The following is a 20,811-nucleotide window of genomic DNA, read 5'->3' as shown; positions in this document are numbered from 1 at the left end:
TTGTACTAAATTGGAATCAAATCTGTATACCGGCATATTTCAACCCTTTGAACTTATTAATTACCATGGCACACCTTGAGATCAAGGTTCTTAAATTTTCAAGCATCCAAGAGACTTGCAAGACATATCCTTTTAATTGGAAAAGAAAAAAAAAAATCTATTTTTTATAAATTTTCTAGATTTTTATTTTTATTTTTTTAATTTCAGAATTTCAAAACTAACAACACGTAGTCATTTTGGGGAACTTAAAGGCAACCTACCTAATGGAGTGTACAGAAGGACTACATTGAACACGAATTAAAGTTGGGCAGACTAAAATGACCAAACTGAAAGTTACAAGACTGAATTGAATTTTGGACAAAATTAGATGATGCAATTTGTGATTTAGTGAGTATATTTTTACCTTTTTTTAGATTGTAACTAGCAATTTAATTATTGTAATCTTCATTTTTTTTTATATTATAACGAGGACCAAAGTTATGTATTTTATTACTTATTAATAAAAATAAAATTTTTATCTGATTTTTTTTTTTTGTTTATAAATTAAAATAAGTAACGACTTCATTATAATTGTAAATCCCTCAATTTAGGTAAATAATAATCAATAGTTGAATCTCTACCTTGAGATTCACAATTATTATGGTGATGAGGTTTCATCCCTAATTAAATTCTAATTCACTTCAAATCATGGTTCTCAGTTGTCACTATTGTATTCTTTTCTCAAAAATAAATTAATTAATTAAATTAAATAAAAAAGAAGAATTGTTGTATTCAAATCAATTAGTAAGAGCGATGGCACTAGCATTGTTGTAGTGATGGTTGAAATTTTCAAGGAAATACTTGAGGTTGCCAAACAATGAAGAAATTGCTAGATTGTTAGCCCATGTCCAAAGCCATGGATTTCTGTGGATGTTTGGGAACATTGATTGGATGCATTAGAAATGAAAAATTGTCCAGCTGCATGGAAAGATGTGAGCCAATTATTATTTTGAAAGCAATGGCATCATATGATTTTTGGATATAACATGCATTTCTTTGAATTATCTAAGTCAAATAATGACATTAACATGTTAGAGCAGTTTCATATATTTTCCAAGCTCGCACAAGGACATGCTCTTTCAGTTAATTACTTAATCAATGATAATGATTATACAATGAGATACTACCTTGCCAATGGCATATATCCAAAGTGGTCAACATCTGTAAAAACAATCTTGCCTCCACTTGGACAAAAAAGAAAATTATTTGCAAAATCTCATGAGGCAAATAGGAAGGATGTAAAGCATGTAATGTAATTGGAGTGCTTCAAGCACAATTTGCATTTGTATGTGGACCTAGATGATTTTTTTCAATCTTGAAATGCTCTAAAACATCATGAAAGCGTCCAATATTCTCCATAACATGATTATTGAAGATGAGCAAGATGAAAATAAAGCTATAAATTTCAATTATGAACAAGTTGATGAAATCCTCATACACAATGTTGAACAAAACACTAAGCAAAGACCTTTTCTTAAAAACTGGACTCTTTAAATTACAACACTTTACAAGCACTGATGTTTTGACTCACTAGCACTAGCGCACGCATAGCACCTTTCTTTCACTGCACACGACACTTACTCACAAAATACAATTGCACACACTTAACACCTTACTCCTAGACACCTAGCTACTAACCCTATGACACAACCACTCTTGACTTTCTTTTTTTCACTTTACACTAGTCTTGGTGCTTACCCATACTTGACCTCACTTCACACATCTAGGTCTTGGAGTTTGGATAGCGTTTTCAACGTTTGCGTTGCGCGTTTGCGTATGTCAATGCATCCCATGAACAATACAATTGCACACACTTGACACCTTACTCCTAGACACCTGGCTACTAACTCTATGACACAACCGCTCTTGACTTTCTTTTTTTCACTTCACACTAGTCTTGGTGCTTACTCGTACTTCACCTCACTTCACACATCTAGGTCTTGGAGTTTGGATAGCATTTTCAATGCTTGCGTTGCGCGTTTGCATCTGTTAGTGGGTCCCGTGAACAATACAATTGCACACACTTGACACCTTACTCCTAGACACCTAAATACCAACCCTATGACACAACCACTCTTGACTTTCTTTTTTTCACTTCACACTAGTCTTGGTCGTACTTCCCCTCACTTCACACATCTAGGTCTTGGAGTTTGGATATTGTTTTTAACGCTTGCGTTGCATATTTGCGTCTGTCAATGGGTCCCATGCACTGTTCACAAGACTCACAAACCTCTTTTTTCAGCAAAATTTTCATTAAAAATTGGTCCCACGGCACTATTCACACATTTAAAAATTATTTTGCTATAGTGTTTTCAGTTTTCAGCAATAAGCGGTATCCAAACAAACTAAATTATTTTTATTTTAATTTCTAGCCCCTTCTAGACTATTACAAAAAAATTTATGGCTGAGTTTTACTTCTACATAGAAGTCTCTAGAGAATTAAAGAGAGACATCTCATAGAAAAATCCGGAATGCAAGAGAATTTTCTAGAGAATAAGAGAGGCGGTGCTTGATTTTTAACACACGTGTCACACCCGCAAGTTTTTGAAATTTGCTCAATTTTATAAACGCAATAGAGACCAAGAAGTTCGTTCTCAACACCAATTGGACCTCGTCGAACATTGGTGGCAATTACAAGGCGAGTTGTAGGAACTTTGAGTGTGTGAATTATGGATATGAGTTTTTATTGTAATTTGATATGAGTTGTGCGTGTGAGTTTTCTATGGACTACATTGGTAGTTTCCATTGCATCTATCATACTCTTCAAAGAACCTGTATAATCGTTAAGGAAAAAAATTCCAAAAATATGATTGTCACCAAAAAAAAACAAAGGATTTCTAGATATATGACTGTTAGAATAATTTATTAATTTTTAATCATTGTTAGGAAAAGTTAGGTTTTAAAAAATATGACGGTAAGAACATAATTATTTTAAAAAATAACCGTTGGAAACAAATAATAAAGAAAAAAATTATAAATACAATGTTAAAAGTATAACAGATGAGATGTAGAATGTATTATTAAGTGATGTATTAAAATAAATAAAGTAACTTTTTGGTATGTCAAAGAAGCTTTTTTTAGCACAACCAATGCTAGTGCTCTAAGGTTTCTCCAAAAAAATAAAAAAAAATAAAAATGTTAGTGCTCTAAGTGACTTGCTCTCTCTCTCTCAAAAAAAAAAAAGTGACTTGGTGGGCTGTCGGCTTCACTATTTTAATTACTTTTATGTCATTATTGCTACCTTGTATTTTACTTTTTTCCGATTTTTATATCAAACTTAATGCTATCGACACAAAAATTTTACAACATATATTTAAACCTTTATCTTTCTGATCTATGATTTTGAATTTCATTTTGGGTAGTTTTTGGTGGGTGATATTTAGTTACAAGTACTGGTCAATATTTTGTAGTATTAGTATCCTTAATGTTTATATACTCTGTTCCAAGGATTGAGAACAAGAAGATTAATATGAAAATTCTACATAAAAGAGAGAATTTGTAGTCTATTCACTTGAAATGTATAAAATGTCATCCGATCTTGGATCATATCTATCTTACGTTCAAGCCTTATTATTCAATCCTGAGAGGACACCACTACTGAGTACTAAGAGTCATTTTCCTGTGCTCAAAAAACTTCGTAATCTTCCATCAGCCTTTGATTAAAGAAAGCCATGATAGAATTAATCACAAAGTTGTTTATTACTAATATTTGATGATAGTGATTTTTACATGCCTTACACGTTCATCAAAAGATTCAAAACTAGTATTTCACAAAAATGGCTACATTGGCTAATTTCTCAGGTTTTTTTCTCTCTTTTTTCCGGTCAATAGCTAATTTCTCAGTTGTTGAACTCGATAGGGTGCCAAGGCACATCACAAGAAGTGGGTTTGGAAAAAAGAGAACAAAGGAATACGATAAGCAAATACAAAATGACAACTTTTATCCATTTTTCTTAACCATCTATCCTTGATTATAAAGCAACTTTATCATAGTCTGCATAGGTATAACCAGTGGCAATTTACCAGGCATGTCAATAAAGATCCTGTTGGCATATTTATTTTTCTCATTTTTCCATTCATTATTTTTTGCACCCATTCAACACGCATCACATTTATCCAACCTAAAATATTTGATAATGCAAAATTATTGAAGGACTTGAATAAAAAAATCTCAATAAATAGTAATTATACTTTTGACAGTAACAAGTTTTTCAATGACTTGGGCAAAAGCACAACATATAGTATATGCAAACAAATGTAGATCTAGTATTCAAAACTAACAAAATTGACCATAAAATATAGAAGGCAATGTGACAGTTTCTTATAGAACAAATACAGCAATAACACTCGTGATTATCTGGGGAGGGGGACGCCGGAGGATCTTATCCCTACTTCAATGACTTAAATGCAGAATCCAATTTCTGACTGGAACAAAACACTCACATGAAATCATAGTCATCAAGAGCATCATAGGAAGTAACAACCATTTCATCGTTTGGCTTGTCAACAAGGAACGGCTTTTTCCTAGGGGCTGCAGGCAAGGAAAAACAATTGAGAAACACAAATTGATAAGTTATTGATAAATTCCTCATTACAGAACTGAGAGCACCAACTGAAAAAATGGAGAGATAAATCCATTAAATACATAAAAGTCAATGTCTGTCCATCACAACGGATTTCCAATTCCGTATGTGATCCTCTTGAAGTATCCAGGAAGTCAAAGTACACAAAAAGATACCTTTCTTTTTACCAGCATTTGCTTCCTTCTCTGCTTTTAGTTTTTCATTTGCAATTGCTGTAACAGAAGATGCAACATCTTTTGCATCTGCTGCTTTCAAAGTAGTCATTGACAGTCTCATTACATCCTTGAGTAAAGCAATATAATGGTAACTTTTCTGTATCACAGAAGCACAGGTACATTTATTAACAAAGTTAGATATTCACTTCACCTTTGGTCAAAACAGAGGAAGACAATTTAACACACCTCAAATGGACGCAGCTTTTGTGATACGAGCTCTGCATATTCCAAGAAATCAGTATCTGATTTGGGGATAAAATTATCAAGAGTCTTCTCATCTCCTCTCTCACCAAATAGTTCTTTGGTAGATTTATAATCTGCTTCTTCCACCAGCCTGTCATGGACAATATAGTTGCAGTAAACATCCTCTCAGTATACCAGAAACAAATAAAACATGCATATTATTAAGTTTTTACAAGCCTCCACACTATTGTCTATTAAGATCAATACACAAGTTCCAAATTAGCAGGGATCAAACCGTTCTAATAAATCATGATCTGCATTTGTTTTTCAATGATTTTGATCCCAAACAAACTTAAATAGAAAAACAAATGCAGGCAAGCCCATAATTTAAAACAGAACAATGTGCATCCTATAGCATGACGCAAAAACTTATCAAGCACACTGTTCAAAACTATGGGCAACATCAACCATCAACTGTGCACTATGATCAGAAAGACAAGCAAGGTTGTTGGGGGACACTTCTGGATGCCAAACACTGACAAAAGAGATTAGGATCTGGGATATCAACTTTGTTCTTTGTCCAGTTTAGTGGTCTCAATTTGCTTAGAGGTTTTTAAAGTAAAAAATAAAAATAAAATAAAAAATAAAAAGCAAAAAGAGTAAGGAAAAAAACAAAAACAAAACCCAGATATGAGACAACAAATCTGGCACGCTAAAAGCCCCCCTACAAAGTTACCTAGATACACTTAAAATAAAGCTCAAAAAAGGGTCAGTTTCAGTGGATTTTTTTCTGGATATTATCAATTTTATTGTGCACAGGAGAAACCAACTTAAAACTGTTGGTTCATAAGACTTGCAGGACGCAGTGTAATGAGAGAAACCAACTTGCATCACCAGTTACCAACAATCTGAGTCTAGCATTAGATGCAAAAAAGAAATGCAACTTTAACACATCATGCTGCTCAAGACAGATAGTGTAAAAAGTAATATTTATTGCTGCCCCATAATTTTAAGGGTTATCTAGAAATCATTTACCAATCACCAGATAAGAAATAGACATGCCTACAATTGATTTACTACCCAAAAGAAGAAAATAAATCCATTATTAGCAGTAATAAATATTTGAATTTTTACCTTTGTTGGCGCAGTTTCTCAGCTACAGGATCTAGTGGCTCTTCTTTTACTACTTCAACAGTTTTTCCTTTCTTTTCAGCAGCTTCCACTGCGGGTTTCTTTGGAGCCCTTTCAACTGGAGGTTTAGTTTCCGGTGCCTGGTAATCACATATAGACACAATAGATTTTGCATTAACATAAACAAAGCGAACACCATAAACATGAGGTACTGGCATGTCAGTCCATATAACTTAAGACCACAACTGCATAATAGCAAACACTAATCCATGTTCCAATAAAACATGTGCATCCAAAAATTTGACAGTAAAATAAATAATCCTTTGAAAAAATTTCCAAACTAAAACAACTTTTAATACAAAATGAACAATTAACAACATGTGCAGGGGAACATTTATGCAATCACCACAATGGACTACTGAAAGAAAACAATGACATCTTTTTGTTAAGTTCCATGTTACTTGGACTTATTGGTTTGCCCTAAACCACTGGTGCTGTCAGAAGACAACACAGATATGGGCAACCCGAATATGAGGCATGTGCTACCTCCAAAAACCAAACTCAAAAATAGCAAAACAATTTTCAGGAAATTATGTATTTATTTCAGTTGAGCTGATCAAATAGAAAGGTTAAAAAAAAAAAATTGATAAGTAATGTAAGAAATTTTATTAGAAAAAACTAACCAAGTACACTAGAAGTGTACTAGAGTGGCATAAATCAAGAGCCCAGAATAGAAAGGTAAAAAAATAAACAGGATCTGAATATAAATAATGTTCTTGGTGGTTCTGTAAATTGTTCAATTTAGAACAAATAATACAAATGCAACAACACCTCAATATTTAACTAATCAATCAATCAATCAATACTCGGCCCTCTTTTCCAATCAACAAGTGTGGTAAAAAATAAAATAATAAGAGATCCTAGTTAAATCATCAATCATACCGTTGTATGTTCATCTTCATCCTCCCATGATTCCTTCACATCATCATTGTCCACATCTTCATCATCCCAATTTATTTTAGACTGCTCCTTTGTAGGGATTGGTGGAATTTGCTCATCCTCTGAAAAAAAAGAAAGTAGCATACACCTTTGTAAATTTATATAGCAGACTCTAACATAAAAAAAATAAATGCTTAAAATAAACCTAAAGAAATTATAAAGGAAAAAAATTTAGAAACAAACTTCACTAATATTATGCCCTCACTAATAAAGGAAAAACTAGAAACAACACTGACTATTGTTGCAGTTAACGCATGCAAATTCTTTAAATCCCTTTTTAATTATTTTGATGGAAACTGTTATTTTTCAAACCTAAAGTATGCATCAAAATATATTAAATATACCTAAATACATGTGTTTACTAATTATTTGATTACCATGTCACTGTATCGTGTCCTAAATTTTTAAGATTTGCTCATGTATTGTGTCCCGTGTTGTGTCCATGCTTCTTAGTGCAGCAATGTATTCAGTTTGGTTAGTCAGATAGATGGGGATACACACAGCTGGAATGTTCAAATTCATAGAGATTTTAATGATTGAGCCTGAGATAAAGAAGCTTTGTAGCAGACTATATGCAAAAGAATGACGGCACAACGCATTGGGAAGTCACATTCACTAGACTTTTGTAGCAGACTATAGCTGCCAAGTGGTCCCTCTTTTTCAAGTTTGGAAGTATTTCTAGATGTATGTAACTTTAGATTATTTTTGTAGTTTCCCAAAACAATTTCTGTGTACACGGGGAACACTAAATTTTTCTCTCTTCAATTAATTTCTTCAGTTAATTATAAAAAATTCCAAAATTTCCTTATTCAAATATCTCTAGGAGAGAAGGTTGTGATAAAATGGGGTGTAGATTGAACAGGAATCACAAATTTGATATTCATTCATATCACACTGCCATATGAGGTACCAGTGAAGTCTATTTCTCTTGGAAGAGTAGTAGGTGTGTAAAGGCTCCAAAAGGGTTTCTTTCTTTGTATGGACAGCAACTTGGGGGAAGATTCTTAATCTTATCTGTGATAATCTCATCTAAAAAGGATTTACCTTACTTGGGGGTGCTGTATGCATCAATGCAACGAGAAGTGGTGACCATTTATTGATTCATTGCAATGTTGCATTTGATATGTAGAGTTTTGATTTTAAAGCTTTTGGGATTCAATGGAGGTTACCAAAGAAAGTAATTGATCTATTGTTTGGTTAGAGGAATTGTGGAGGGAACAAAATCACCACTTTTGAAGATGCAGGAATTCAATGACCCAATTAAAATCATCAATCATCAGATCGTTGGTCGGTTGGTCTTGTGGGTTAGGTTTTGCCAATAGCAACCCATTGCAGACTTTGTAGAGTTGCTATACTTCTTTGCATAATTTTTACTTTGTAATTCTAATGCTACTTTGTGTCTATAATATGTACTCATGAAGTAATCCTGTCTCAATAATATATCATTACTTATATAAGATTAAAAAAGAAAAACACATATTTATACAGGCAATAGTCCAAATTAACAAATAATTATCAAAATACAAATCTTGCCTTACTTGTTTAGAATCAAGCATCTTGCCTTTTCTTGCTCAATATAAAAATAGTAGGAAAATAAGGAATAGAAAACAAACACCACAAAAATAAACAATAACTTAATAAAAGCAACAGTATCCATACTACTCTATACCTTTTGTATGTATATAATTATACTACTTTGGAATTGTACAAAAAAAATTGGAAGTATATATTTAGCTGACTGAATTAAGAGACCCACTAGGAGAACATTGACCACCATAATTATACTTCTTTTCTTAAGCCTCGGTTGCTATAGAATCAAGCAAATTATCACTTTGTTTGTTTCGGTCATAATGTTTTTCTAAAAAAATGAGTCATTTTCCAAAAAGTATTTTTCATAAAACTATCTCATTTTCCTACATTTGGTAGCAACCTTAAATGAGTTGAAAAAAAATCTCCTAACTTCTCTTATTTAGTTTGCTGAGAGATAGAGTTATTTTTCAAAAAATTTTAGTATAAAACAATCTCTAAATATAAGCTATAGCTGCTATACTTTTTATGTTGACCGATGATAATTTTCCTTTGACTCATTGTTTTGAATTTCTTTTCCAAATAACCTTAAATATCAAAAAATTTAGTTAGTTGTCATGTTTCAAAAACAATGTTGGAAACTAGCATCTCGAGTGTCTAAAACTCGAGTTCCACTCAAGTTTTTAAGTCTTGATTTGTAAGTAGTGGTAGCTGATGTGGAAGAAAATCCACGTAGAACTCGAGTTTTTAAGACTCGAGTTTCACTTTTAAGACTACAGTTTTAAAGACTCGAGTTTTACTTCTTCTTCCTCGCAGCGTTCTTCTTCGTTCAGACCCAAGGAACTCCAGTTTTACTTCTTCTTCCTCGCAACGTTCTTCTTCATTCAGACCCAACATTTCACCATTCAGACCCAGTGTTCTTCCTCTATTCTTCCTCTGTTCTTTGTCGTCAGATCATTCCTCCATCATCAGATCGTTCTTCGTTTTGGGTTTCATCTTCATCTTCCTGCATTTCGTTCTTCTTCATCTCCGTTCTATTCTTCTTCTACTGGGCTTCATCTTTGTTCTGCTGGATCTCCTTCTTCGTTGTTGTTGTCTATGTTTTTCACTAAGAAAATCGAGTCTTAGAGACTCGATTTTGATTTGGTAGAACTCGAGTCTCTAAGACTCAAGATCTATGTGGCATTTTGCTATCCAAGTCATCAAGTATAAAGCGAGTCTTTGAGACTCGAGTTTAATATACAACTCGAGTTTCTAAAACTCGAGATGCTAGTTTCCTAAAACCTTTCAAATGTGTATTAACTTACTATTTTGTCCTCCCTTACTATGCTAATCTGCACATTCCCCCCTTTTTTTTATGCTACCAAACAATGAAAAACACAGAAAACTATCTTCACAAAACGTTTTCCATCAAAACAAACAGAGCATATACCTATACTAAGGGAAGTGCACCCAAGAAATTGACTAACCTATAGATCAACAAATGATAATAATATAATTTCATCAAGTCAAGTAACCAAAAGAATCTAAGATCAATAGTAAAAAAGAACCACTAATATATCACAATCTTAGTGAATAGAAGCATAGCATTGCAAATTCAAGATTTTGAAAATCTCCCAAGAGCTAGGATTTACAATAGCACACCAAATTAATGGCAGAAATAATTAGAATTCAGAGAAGAAAGAATTACCCCAGTCCTCCATCTTGTTGTCACTTTTTCAGAAGAAAAATCGCAACTATCTTGCAAAGAGTGATTCTGCATACAAAGAGATGTAAACATAAGATGAATATATAAATAAAATAATTAAAAATTAACTCCACATATGTCAGCTGTTTAGAATAATAAACTACCATCCACTTGGCAGAAATGACTTAAATACTTTTTCAGCACCCTAGCTCTCTCATATTTAAATACCATCAACGGACACAGACACAGACACAGGTATGGGTAAGACACGGTGATATGAGAAATTTTTTAAAAATTATAACATAAAATGGCCAATAAGACATGAGTACAGCACCCTAAATGAAGTGTTCGTACTTCCTAGTGTGTAAATTACCAATATAATCTATCAAACACTTTTACGAACTAAAATTTGATTGCACTACTATTCAATATTGGGAAAAGCAAAATCTGATATTCTCTTTAAAAATAAACCCATTGATGAGGACATCAAGTTCTATATATATATAATAACATTAATTAAAAAAAGGAGTACCTAGTGGTTGTGGTGTTAGGCTTTTGCTTCCGCAACTTCTTTTATGTTCGCAGTAAGCTCTAAAATCCCACAACTATAATTAATATAAAGTCAAAAAAAAAAAAAAAAAAAAAAAAAAAAAAGGATAAAAGAATGTTAGATATGTTGTATTAAGTAACTGACTCCTTTGATATAATTGGATACTAAAGTTTCATAATTTCCAAGGAAACAAATACAACTGTCATACTTATCCATAACGCGAACTAGCCCTCATTAACACAATTATACTCACATTCATAATTATATATTAATATATATATATACATGTGCTAATGTCTAAGAAGCACGGGAAAAGCCCTGTGCGTCTGTGTCAGACATGGACAAGGCTGCATACATGTCTATGAAGTGTTCCACAGTATGGACATGGTACTATGCAATCAAAACCATTCAACTTCATGGACTTTACTACCCAATTAAAAAACCGTAAGAGCGCAACAATCACATACATCAATGGAAGACCCACAATTAATCATACTGAATCAACATATTCTAATTGCTTTTTCTTATATACAAGCAATAAATTGTTTTCGAAAAAATCAACAAGTACACATGGAGCATACTGGCATAGAATCACACAAACAACATATTCTGATTGCAAAGTGAACAAAATACAACTCACTCACTGCATCAAAATAGAAATTAATGCATACCCATGAAGCAAAACAGGACTAATACTTCAAAAAAAAAAAATTTGAAGATGCAATTTTGTGATTGGAAAAATGCTTCCACAATTGCCTGCGTTTGTTTTTTATACTAAAGACTAATACTTCCAATAAAAAATAAAAAGCATATTCAAGAATCGAAGCATACCTCTCTTCACAATTCAGAGTTCTTCCCCTAGGTTTGGGGATTAAGGAGTGTACAAACCCTAAAGGAGCAGAGGGAGAGAGAGAGAGAGAGAGAGAGTAGAGATATAGAGAGACCGAGTGAAGAGAGAAAGTAGATATTTCAAATCGGCGGGGCAAAGAGAGGAGAGATTCGAAACGAGTGGTGACTGAGAGTGAGAGAGACGGCAGCGCCGTGGCGGGGAGGGGCGGGGGATGAGAGAGACGGAGAGCGTGAGTTTGTGTGTTGAGAGTTATAAAAACACCCAAAGATTACTTGGGTTATTTTTTTATATATATATAAAATGAGAGTGACTTTTGGTACTTTCTTTTTTTTCTTTTTTTTTTTTTTACTCTCTCTCCGGAGTTCCAATTTATGGTATTCGTTGATAGTTTTTTATTAACAAACCAAAACATCAATTAATTTTTAATATTTTAGTGTAAGTAGGAATTGAACTCTAGATTTTTTTTGTTAATTGTTATAAGTATTCAAGCCATTGAGATACAATAAGAGCCAAAATAAATAAATTGAGAGTGATTAATGAAATAGAATACACCTTTAAAACACACTATTGTTCATTCTTAAAAATGTTATAAAAAAAAATTTAATAATAATAATAATTAATTAAAAAATTTCTACTATTCATATCATCTTTTGTTTATTTCAAATATTTATTGCTTTGCATCTCAACTTATTTAATTAATACAATAAGCATCTTTTTTCAAATATTTATTAAAAGATATAATTATTTTTTTCAATGTCGGGTTAGGTCCATTTTGCCAGATTGGTTGCTTTGATGCACATTCTTAGTCTTTTAGGGGATGTTTGGTATATGCACTTAAAAACTGAAAACATGTGTTTGAAAACATATATGAAAATACGTGTGGGTGAAAAAGTGTGTAAAAATACGTGTAATAATATGTGTAATATTGTTTAAAAATTGAAAACATGTATTTGAGTGGATGTATCAAATGAAGCCCCAAAAAAATTACTTGCAAAAACAAATTAAACTCACCTCCCTAAAATATGCATTCGATACATGCCATTAGCTCCCCCGTCCCCCCCCCCCCCCTAATTTTTAACTTTGGAAACAATTTTTCACACTATTTAAAGCTTGTTGCATCCTTTTATGAGTGCAAACCTTATTGGGGGCTTTTCAAATATATGGGTTGTTAATTGTTATTATGTTTAATATAATATGGGTGAATTTAGAATGCATAAAAGCCCTTAATTAAATTATGTGATTGGGAGCAGGTAGTGAATTTTCAAAAAATGTAACCTTAGCTGCTGTTGAAAGTTTTCTCATCAATGTTTTTTCATACATTGTCACTTTAGAATTTGAGATGGTAAAAAGCCAAAAACAACCTATCCTGTTTAATCAACCTTGTCTTATACTAATTTTTACGACTTGAAAAGGTGACAAGACTCGATAGGTTTTTGCTCACCTTGTCATGCTCCTCGCCATATATATAATCTTGTTTGTATTAATATATACTAGCCTCATTACACGCACAGTGGCTCCTTTTTTTTATTTTGAGTTTAATATAATTTTTCAATTTGAATTTATCTATTGCTAGTGAGGTAACATAGAAAATGATTTTTATAAAACTAAAATTTAGGATTTGAAATGGAGTAAACTGTTGGATTTAGTGTTGTAGGGGTAAAACCCCCAGATCAAACAATAGGCCTTGAGCCCCATATAGAGTCCAGCCACGTCCGAGGAGAAAGTGGAGTGCCAAAAGGGCTTCCGGCCCAACTCTTATGGGCCCAAACTTATTTAAAAGGCAGTCCGAGGAGGAACGTCTCCTCGGATGTGCCAAGTATGACTCAAACGTGCATTCTACCAATAATAAAGAATCACTCCAACGAGTATTAGTAGCAAGAACGAGTCCCACAAGCCTGGGGGAGGGAAGAGAGTATCAGATGTAAAGGGAGAGACTACAGCTGCCACATTAAATGCAGGGCAACTACTTTTCTGGCCGCATTAATGTGGAGAGGATAGGTGAACAGTGTTACCTTGGTCACTACAACTCACAGAAAGATAGGGAAGATGTCCGATGGGACAGGCACTCAAGTGAAGACCCAGATGATCAACAAGTGTAAGGTTCTGATGATTTCAAGGAGGCTATATAAGGGAGGAGAATCCCCATGAAGAAGGGATCGGAAAAAAGATGGAGGGAAGAAAAGAAGAAAGAGAGAAAGACCATAGCTTTTGGTCAAGAACAAAAGTGTACCCACACGTCTCATCGGACTGAATATCCAGTGGACATAAAGGAGATATTCTCATGTTCAATTGTTGTATGGCCTAGAATTAACTAACGTTCACTTCGTTAGGGCCTAACTCTGTAACCCGCTCTCTACAAATTCATTGTTTAGGGCTCCTTGGGCCAGAACCACCTACCTGTTGGACCTGGGCCCCAAAACGAGGCCCTACAAGTGTGTGCCGGTTTTTAGGAAAAAAAAAATGTATCAAACGTATGTGAGATATGTTTAGATAGAAAGTGTGCTAATTTTTAAGAGAAAAGTTTCTTTGGTAGTTTTTTTTTTTTTTTTTTGAACTTTGTTGAATTACAATTTTAACCTTATCTTTTATTTTTTAAGAATAAGGATTATCTAATTAGATTATGAGTATTTTTAACATTTTTTTAAACCATAACTAACTTTATGAATCTTTTTAGTATATAAAAATAATATATAGAGATAATTATATATTTTAGTTATAATTTTTCTTTTTTTTACTTATTCTATTCCAAAATACTTGTCTCTTTTTCTTTATTAGTACTCTCAGTCATTTTCCTCTATCTTTCATCTTTTTTTTTATCACTCTCATTAGAATCAGTAAAACATTTCAAACTCACCCTAAACTTGCCATGCCTCCTCACTTCTGCCTTAAAGAAGATATGAGATGAAGCCGGGTACTAATAATTTGCCCCATTGCAATCTATATCTTCTAATATGTTCATGATATTAGGAATTCAAATCTTTCTTCTCCGTTGTAACTAGGGGTGTTCGTGGTGCAGTGCGGTGCAGTTTGGTTTTTGGTCATTTTTAGCACCACACTTTATAGTGCGATTTAGCTAAAACCATAACTGCACCGCACATTACTTTTGCAGTCATATGTGTAGTGTGGTTTAGAATTTAGCTAAAACTATAACCGCAGCGCACCTCATTTTTGCTATGACATGAATGGTGCAGTGTATAACATATGGTTTGAATGTCTTGAAGTCAGTATATTTGTCAAATTTTTGGCTTTTTCTACCCAACCTAAAACTAATTTTTCCCTTTGTTTTGGGCCAAATTTTAAACTATTGAGATAGTTTTTCTTTATTTTGGACTGGCTTTCCTAGTCAACACTTGTTACGATTATCAAACTTTTAAAAAAAAAAAAAAACTAAACTATTAATAATATATTTAATATTAAAAATAAATAAATATGTTAATATATAGAGAGAGTGCGATGCAGTGCGGTTTGTGCGGTTTTCTTATTATAAAACCACAAACTGCACTGCACCATGCGGTGTGGTGCAGTGCAATGTACTGTTACTTGCGGTGCGGTGTGGTTATGCCATTTTGCGGGAGGTTTTAATGCGATTTTTGTGGTTTGCGAGGTTTGGTAAACACCCATAGTTGTAACTATCGAATTATAAAATAAAATAAAAAGTCATTAATATTTAAGAAAATTTTTATTATTTGATGACGGCCAAAATCCATGTCATTTCATTTGTTTCCAAAGAAATGGATAAAGATTTTACCTTTCGCGCGAAAACAAAGACAACATCTCTCTTGAGGATATTTGGCTTCTAGCATAGTAAGGGAGGGCAATATAGTAAGCTAACACATGTTTGAAATGTTTTAGCATACTAGCCTCTCGAGTTTCTAAAACTCGAGTTCTATTTAAAACTCGAGTCTCAAAGACTCGCTTTGTACTTGATGACTTGGACAGAAAATGCCACATAGATCTCAAGTCTTAGGGACACAAGTTTTACCAAATTAAAATCGAGTTTCTAAGACTCGATTTTCTTCAAAAACATTTTTGACACAGCTTTTGGATGATGAGGTTCTAAAGCAAATTCCAGACAAAGAACCCAAAGAAAAAACATCATCAAAGAACCCAAAGAAGAAAAAACATCATCAAACAATGAATTCATCAACAAACCCAGAGAAGAAAAACATCATCAAACAACGAAAATTCATCAAACCAAAGACCCAAAGAAGAAAAACCTTCACCTGGAGCTTCGCCGCCACTGCCTCCGTCACTCCTGGGTTAGGGAGATCTGGGTTCGTCGATTTTGGTACTTGAAGAACAACAGACCTAAAGAAGAATAGGAAGAACGATCTAACAATAAAGAACAGAGGAATGATTTAATGACGAACAGAGACGAAGAACAAAGGAAGAACCAGAGGGATCTTTCTCCCACTTGTGAAGTCACTCTGCGTTGCTTGCAGCAGCAATTTCGGTGACGAGACCGAGGAGCGGCTCGAATCATGGCTGATGCTCACATGCTTTCAGACGTCGGTGATTTCGTCGACAATGTTCTTGACGGCCATGGCGGCAAATCCATTGAGCGCGAATCTGACTTTGAACACAATCAAGAACACTGGGTCAGAACTCAGAAGACCATGAGAAAGAAGAATTTAAAATGGTGAAACTCGAGTCTTATAAATTCAAGTTCCACGTGAATTTTCTTCCACATTAGCTCCCACCACTAACAAATCGAGACTTAAAAACTCGAGTTTTATCTTGGAACTCGAGTTTCAGACACTTGATATACTAGTTTACAACATTGTTTTGAAACGTGAGAACTAATTAAATTTTTTTATATTTATAGTGTTATTTGGGGGGAAAAAAAAATTCATCTCTCATTTGTCATTTGTCATTTCCTCTACTCACAGTGCCTTCTTAGTTCTTTACCATGTGCAGGTGTAACGTGTTAATCAGAGCTTGAGATTGTAGCTTCCTCTGCGTCATCTTCACCTTTCTTGGCCCCCTCTCTCTCTCTGTTCCAAGCACTCACAGGTCAGTCTTTTTCGTTGCTTAACTTTTGTCACTCTCTCTCTCACTCATCGATTTTGCTTTGTAAAATTTCAAACATTATTTGCATTTTTACCAACTTTTCTCAAATGGGTATTCGTAGTTTGCCCGGTTATTGAGTGTTGCTCTTGCTTTTGAGCTATGTATAATCCCAGCTGTATGTTATTGTGGATTTTTGTTGTTGTCTACATTCTGTTCGTTGAAATGCTTTCTTGGGTCTTGAATAGGTTCTAGTCAATTGGTATACAAAAAAAATTTCTCTTTTTCTCATAATTTAATAAGAAATATTTTGTTGTCTAGATTTGCATTTTGCAAAGGATGCTACATTAACCAGAGAGTGGAATAATAAGATGGCTAGAATGATTATCTCTCTACTTCCATGTCATGCTGCTGCAGCTAACTCTGTTGTGAAGGACTACGACTAACTTCTAAGTGGTAATTAACTGGATTCAGTAAATTGGGATAATAATTATATTGATTTTTTTTTTTTTTATAAGTGTATAGAATTTAAATTTGAAATACATGCTTGGAAGGAATTTGTAGCTTGCCGTTTGAAAGTGGAGGGAATTTTTGCATGTTTTGTTTCTTTAATTAGATGCTGACCAAATTGAAAGCAGGGATCTACATTTCAGTGCATCAGTTAAAAAAAAAAATCTATGGATCACTAACCAAATTGATTTTGGTTTAGACCTTTTGGTTATTGTGTGTTTGGCTTCAATTACATTTTAGAAATCAACAATTAAGGAAGTGTGCCATCCAGCTTCAGGTCAAGTAGCACCTCCTCCCCTTGTTAGAGCAGTGGAGGGTGAGGTTGTTGGTATAAGACTTACGCACCATTGAAAAAAGGAAGCATGAAGCCTTAGTCACACGTGATTAGGTTTTGTCTTCTGGAAGTTCAACCAGGTAAGGAGCTAAGCCAGATTGATTTTTTGGTCTAATGATTCAGAGAATGGACCTTGTAATAGAAAGTGGTTTTGAGCTTTATTGTTTATTTAGAGGAGGTCGTTGTTTAGGAAATAAGCAGACTGTGGGCATTTTACACAACTTCACTAATACTATTTGTACCATAATACTGCAAGATTTTATTTCCTTGCTTTTTTTCTTTTTTTTTTGGTGATTTGACTGATCATAGCAACTTGGTTTGTTAATATAACTTATCTAGTGTTTGAAGAGCATAAGCTTTAATCTTTGATTTATGTATTGTCTCTTTTCAGATACACTCATTACAAACTTTTGAAATATGACAATCAGAAGCTATGCTGGCATTACAAAACCTGGTTTTTTGCTTGTACATTCGGAGTTACCCATTCTTACTCTCCTTAAACCCAAGTTGACTTCCTTATATTCTTAAGGTACTGGGTGACCACGAGAGAAGAATAGGGTTGATTACAAAATGTCAATACTCTGTTTCTGATAGAACATTTGCATCGGGTTCTGTGGGTTCATCAATGTCCAAGCCAAATGCTGCTCATTTGGGTCAGAAACGAGGAGGTTCCTCATCCCTATATAGTCATCCTAGTTTATTGGAAATGAAGAATGAGAAAGCAATAAATCATGCCAGGGTTTATGAGTTCTTGCTGGGAATTGGAATCATTCCTGATGAGCTTGATGGTTTGGAGATTCCTGTGACAGCTGAGGTTATGAGGGAGCGTGTGGATTTTCTTCACACATTAGGGCTTACAATTGAAGACATTAACAATTATCCACTTGTTCTTGGCTGTAGTGTAAAGAAAAGTATGATTCCTGTTCTCAATTATCTTGGAAAATTGGGAGTTAGGAAATCCACTTTCCCTGAGTTCTTGAGAAGATATCCTCAAGTTCTCCATTCTAGTGTTGTTGTTGACCTTGGTCCAGTGGTCAAGTATCTTCAAGGAATGGATATCAAGCCCAACGATATTCCTCGGGTTCTTGAGAGATATCCAGAAGTGCTGGGATTCAAGCTTGAGGGGACCATGAGCACTTCGGAGGCATATTTGGGCGGAATAGGGGTGGCAAGAAGAGAAATTGGAGGGGTTTTAACTAGATACCCTGAGATTTTAGGTATGTGAGTACGTAGGGTGATCAAACCTTTTGTGGAGTACCTGGAGAGTTTGGGCATTCCAAGATTGGCTGTGGTTAGAGGGTTGGAGGAGAGGGTAAAACCTAATGTTGAATTTCTTTTGGAGTTTAATGTTAGAAAAACATTGCTTCCTTCTGTAGTAGCACAGTATCCTGAGATTATAGAACCTGACTTGAAGCCAAAGCTTCTCAGTCAACAGAGTTTGCTTAATTCAATTATTGATATTGGTCCCGAGGATTTTGGCAAGGTTGTTGAGAAGATGCCACAGGTAATTAGCCTCAGTAAAACACCTGTGATAAAGCATGTGGATTTTCTAAAGAACTGTGGATTCTCCTTGAAACAAGTGAGGAAGATGGTTGTGGGGTGTCCCCAGTTGCTTGCTTTGAATCTCGACATTATGAAACTTAACTTTGACTACTTCCAAGGCCTTTGGATGACTTGGTTATTTTTCCTGCATTCTTTACTTATGGTCTGGAGTCTCCCATTAAACCGAGACATAGGATGGTTGCAAAGAAGGGCTTAAAATGTTCTCTTGCATGGCTTCTTAATTGCTCTGATAACAAGTTTGAGGAGCGGTTGAGTTATGATACTATTGACATGGAGGATATGGAAATTGAGCCATCATTTGACATGAATACACTAATGGAACCAAGGGGCGATGAGTCAGCTTCTGATTATGACGAGGACAGTGATGATGACTATGTATAAAAAGCAGGAGTCAGCTTCTGATTATTACGAGGACATTGATGATGACTATGTATAAAAATCAGGAGTCAGCTTCAGTCTGTAGTGAATATCTTGGCTTTTCTCAAACTGGATCTTTGAGTTGATAGTTTAGATGCAATAGTTAAATGGTAAAAAAAATTTACTTTTAGTATTTCAGAAAGTTTTTTTAATTTTTATTTTTGTGTACTTATATGTAATTGATCACAGTCCGGTGCTTACATTTTCTTTTTAGGTCCTTTTTTAAGGCTGTTGTCTGAAGCCAGGCATGTAGACATTTGGGAAAGCATTGCTGATCTAGTAAACTCTCAGTGCCTGAAAACTGATAATATAGCCTCAAAGCTTTGGTCAACATCGCTGTAAAATTAATAAAAAAGAAATCAAGCTAAGGATAGGTTTTCAGATTGACAGAGGAGAGAAGATAGGGAGTGATAAGTGGATGGTCCAGAGTAAACGCAATCGGTTGTTTCTTCAAAGTGAAGATGAATGTTACATATAAATGATTCGATTTTGTAGAAACATGAACTTGCTTTGTGGATGTCATTGTGGTCAAAGATGAAAATGATCCTTAAAACACTAATGTGTCAACTAGTTGAGCTACAAGACTATTGAACACTTCATTGGTTCTTTTGAATTACATCAAATCATGGACAAAATACATTACATAAGATGGTATTAATTGACGACATTTTATTGCTGGCTGGCATCAATGTTTTAGGTAGTTATATAGTCTCTCCACACTTGGCCATTATGCATCTTATAAACGTAAATTGCGTGAGCGTGTTTTGTTTTGTTTTTTGTTTTTTAAAGTCTTTATTGTTTTCGATTTTATTATTGAGCATTATTCCAAGTTCCAACTTAATGGCAAAGAGATACATAATTGAGATTTGCCCACAAGTTAAGTTGATGCCATTCTTGGGATTTGAACTCCGTTTGCATAAAAAATTGACTGGTGTTTTGACCTAATAATATGGAGTAATCATAAATTGAAATTCTATCATATCTATTAAATAATACAATAATAAATAATTGATGCCATTCTTTAGCATTAAGAATATCTAATAAACTAATATGGTATATTAAAGCAAAAGTTAAAAACATGTGATGTTTCTAAATTTTGTAATATCCTACTTGTTTTTCTTTTTTCTTTTTTTGGTTAAGCCAAATAATAATATTCTATCCTCTAAACTTTTATCCTTAAAAAAATAAAAATAAAAATAAAAAGCACGTAATGTTA

The 20,811-nt window shown here is 33.9% G+C and overlaps 1 protein-coding gene and 1 pseudogene across 4 annotated transcripts; one reads left to right on the top strand and one right to left on the bottom strand.

Annotated features, from left to right (window-relative positions):
* Positions 1-4,180: 4,180 nt before the first annotated feature.
* LOC115986061 (eukaryotic translation initiation factor 3 subunit J-like) lies at positions 4,181-12,023 on the bottom strand. 4 transcript variants are annotated; one of them, XM_031108926.1, is made up of 8 exons: positions 11,746-12,023; positions 10,897-10,969; positions 10,368-10,433; positions 7,094-7,212; positions 6,155-6,291; positions 5,024-5,171; positions 4,778-4,934; positions 4,181-4,570 (listed from the first exon to the last, which is right to left on the bottom strand). In XM_031108926.1, the coding sequence occupies exons 3-8, from the start codon at positions 10,378-10,380 to the stop codon at positions 4,479-4,481; spliced, it is 666 nt and encodes a 221-aa protein (XP_030964786.1). In that variant the 5' UTR covers positions 10,381-10,433; positions 10,897-10,969; positions 11,746-12,023; the 3' UTR covers positions 4,181-4,478. The 4 variants fall into 4 exon arrangements, with proteins under 4 accessions (XP_030964786.1, XP_030964801.1, XP_030964791.1 ...); XM_031108931.1 differs by having other exon boundaries at positions 4,284-4,570; positions 10,897-10,955; XM_031108941.1 differs by lacking the exon at positions 4,778-4,934.
* A 4,564-nt stretch (positions 12,024-16,587) lies between these two features.
* Positions 16,588-20,236, top strand: LOC115986025 (annotated as a pseudogene).
* Positions 20,237-20,811: the final 575 nt, after the last annotated feature.

The sequence above is a fragment of the Quercus lobata genome, chromosome 1, assembly GCF_001633185.2.
Source record: "Quercus lobata isolate SW786 chromosome 1, ValleyOak3.0 Primary Assembly, whole genome shotgun sequence".
In the NCBI taxonomy this organism is placed as follows: domain Eukaryota; kingdom Viridiplantae; phylum Streptophyta; class Magnoliopsida; order Fagales; family Fagaceae; genus Quercus; species Quercus lobata.
The sequence above is the reverse complement of the archived record's forward strand: the minus strand, read 5'-3'. Positions and strand labels throughout refer to the sequence as shown.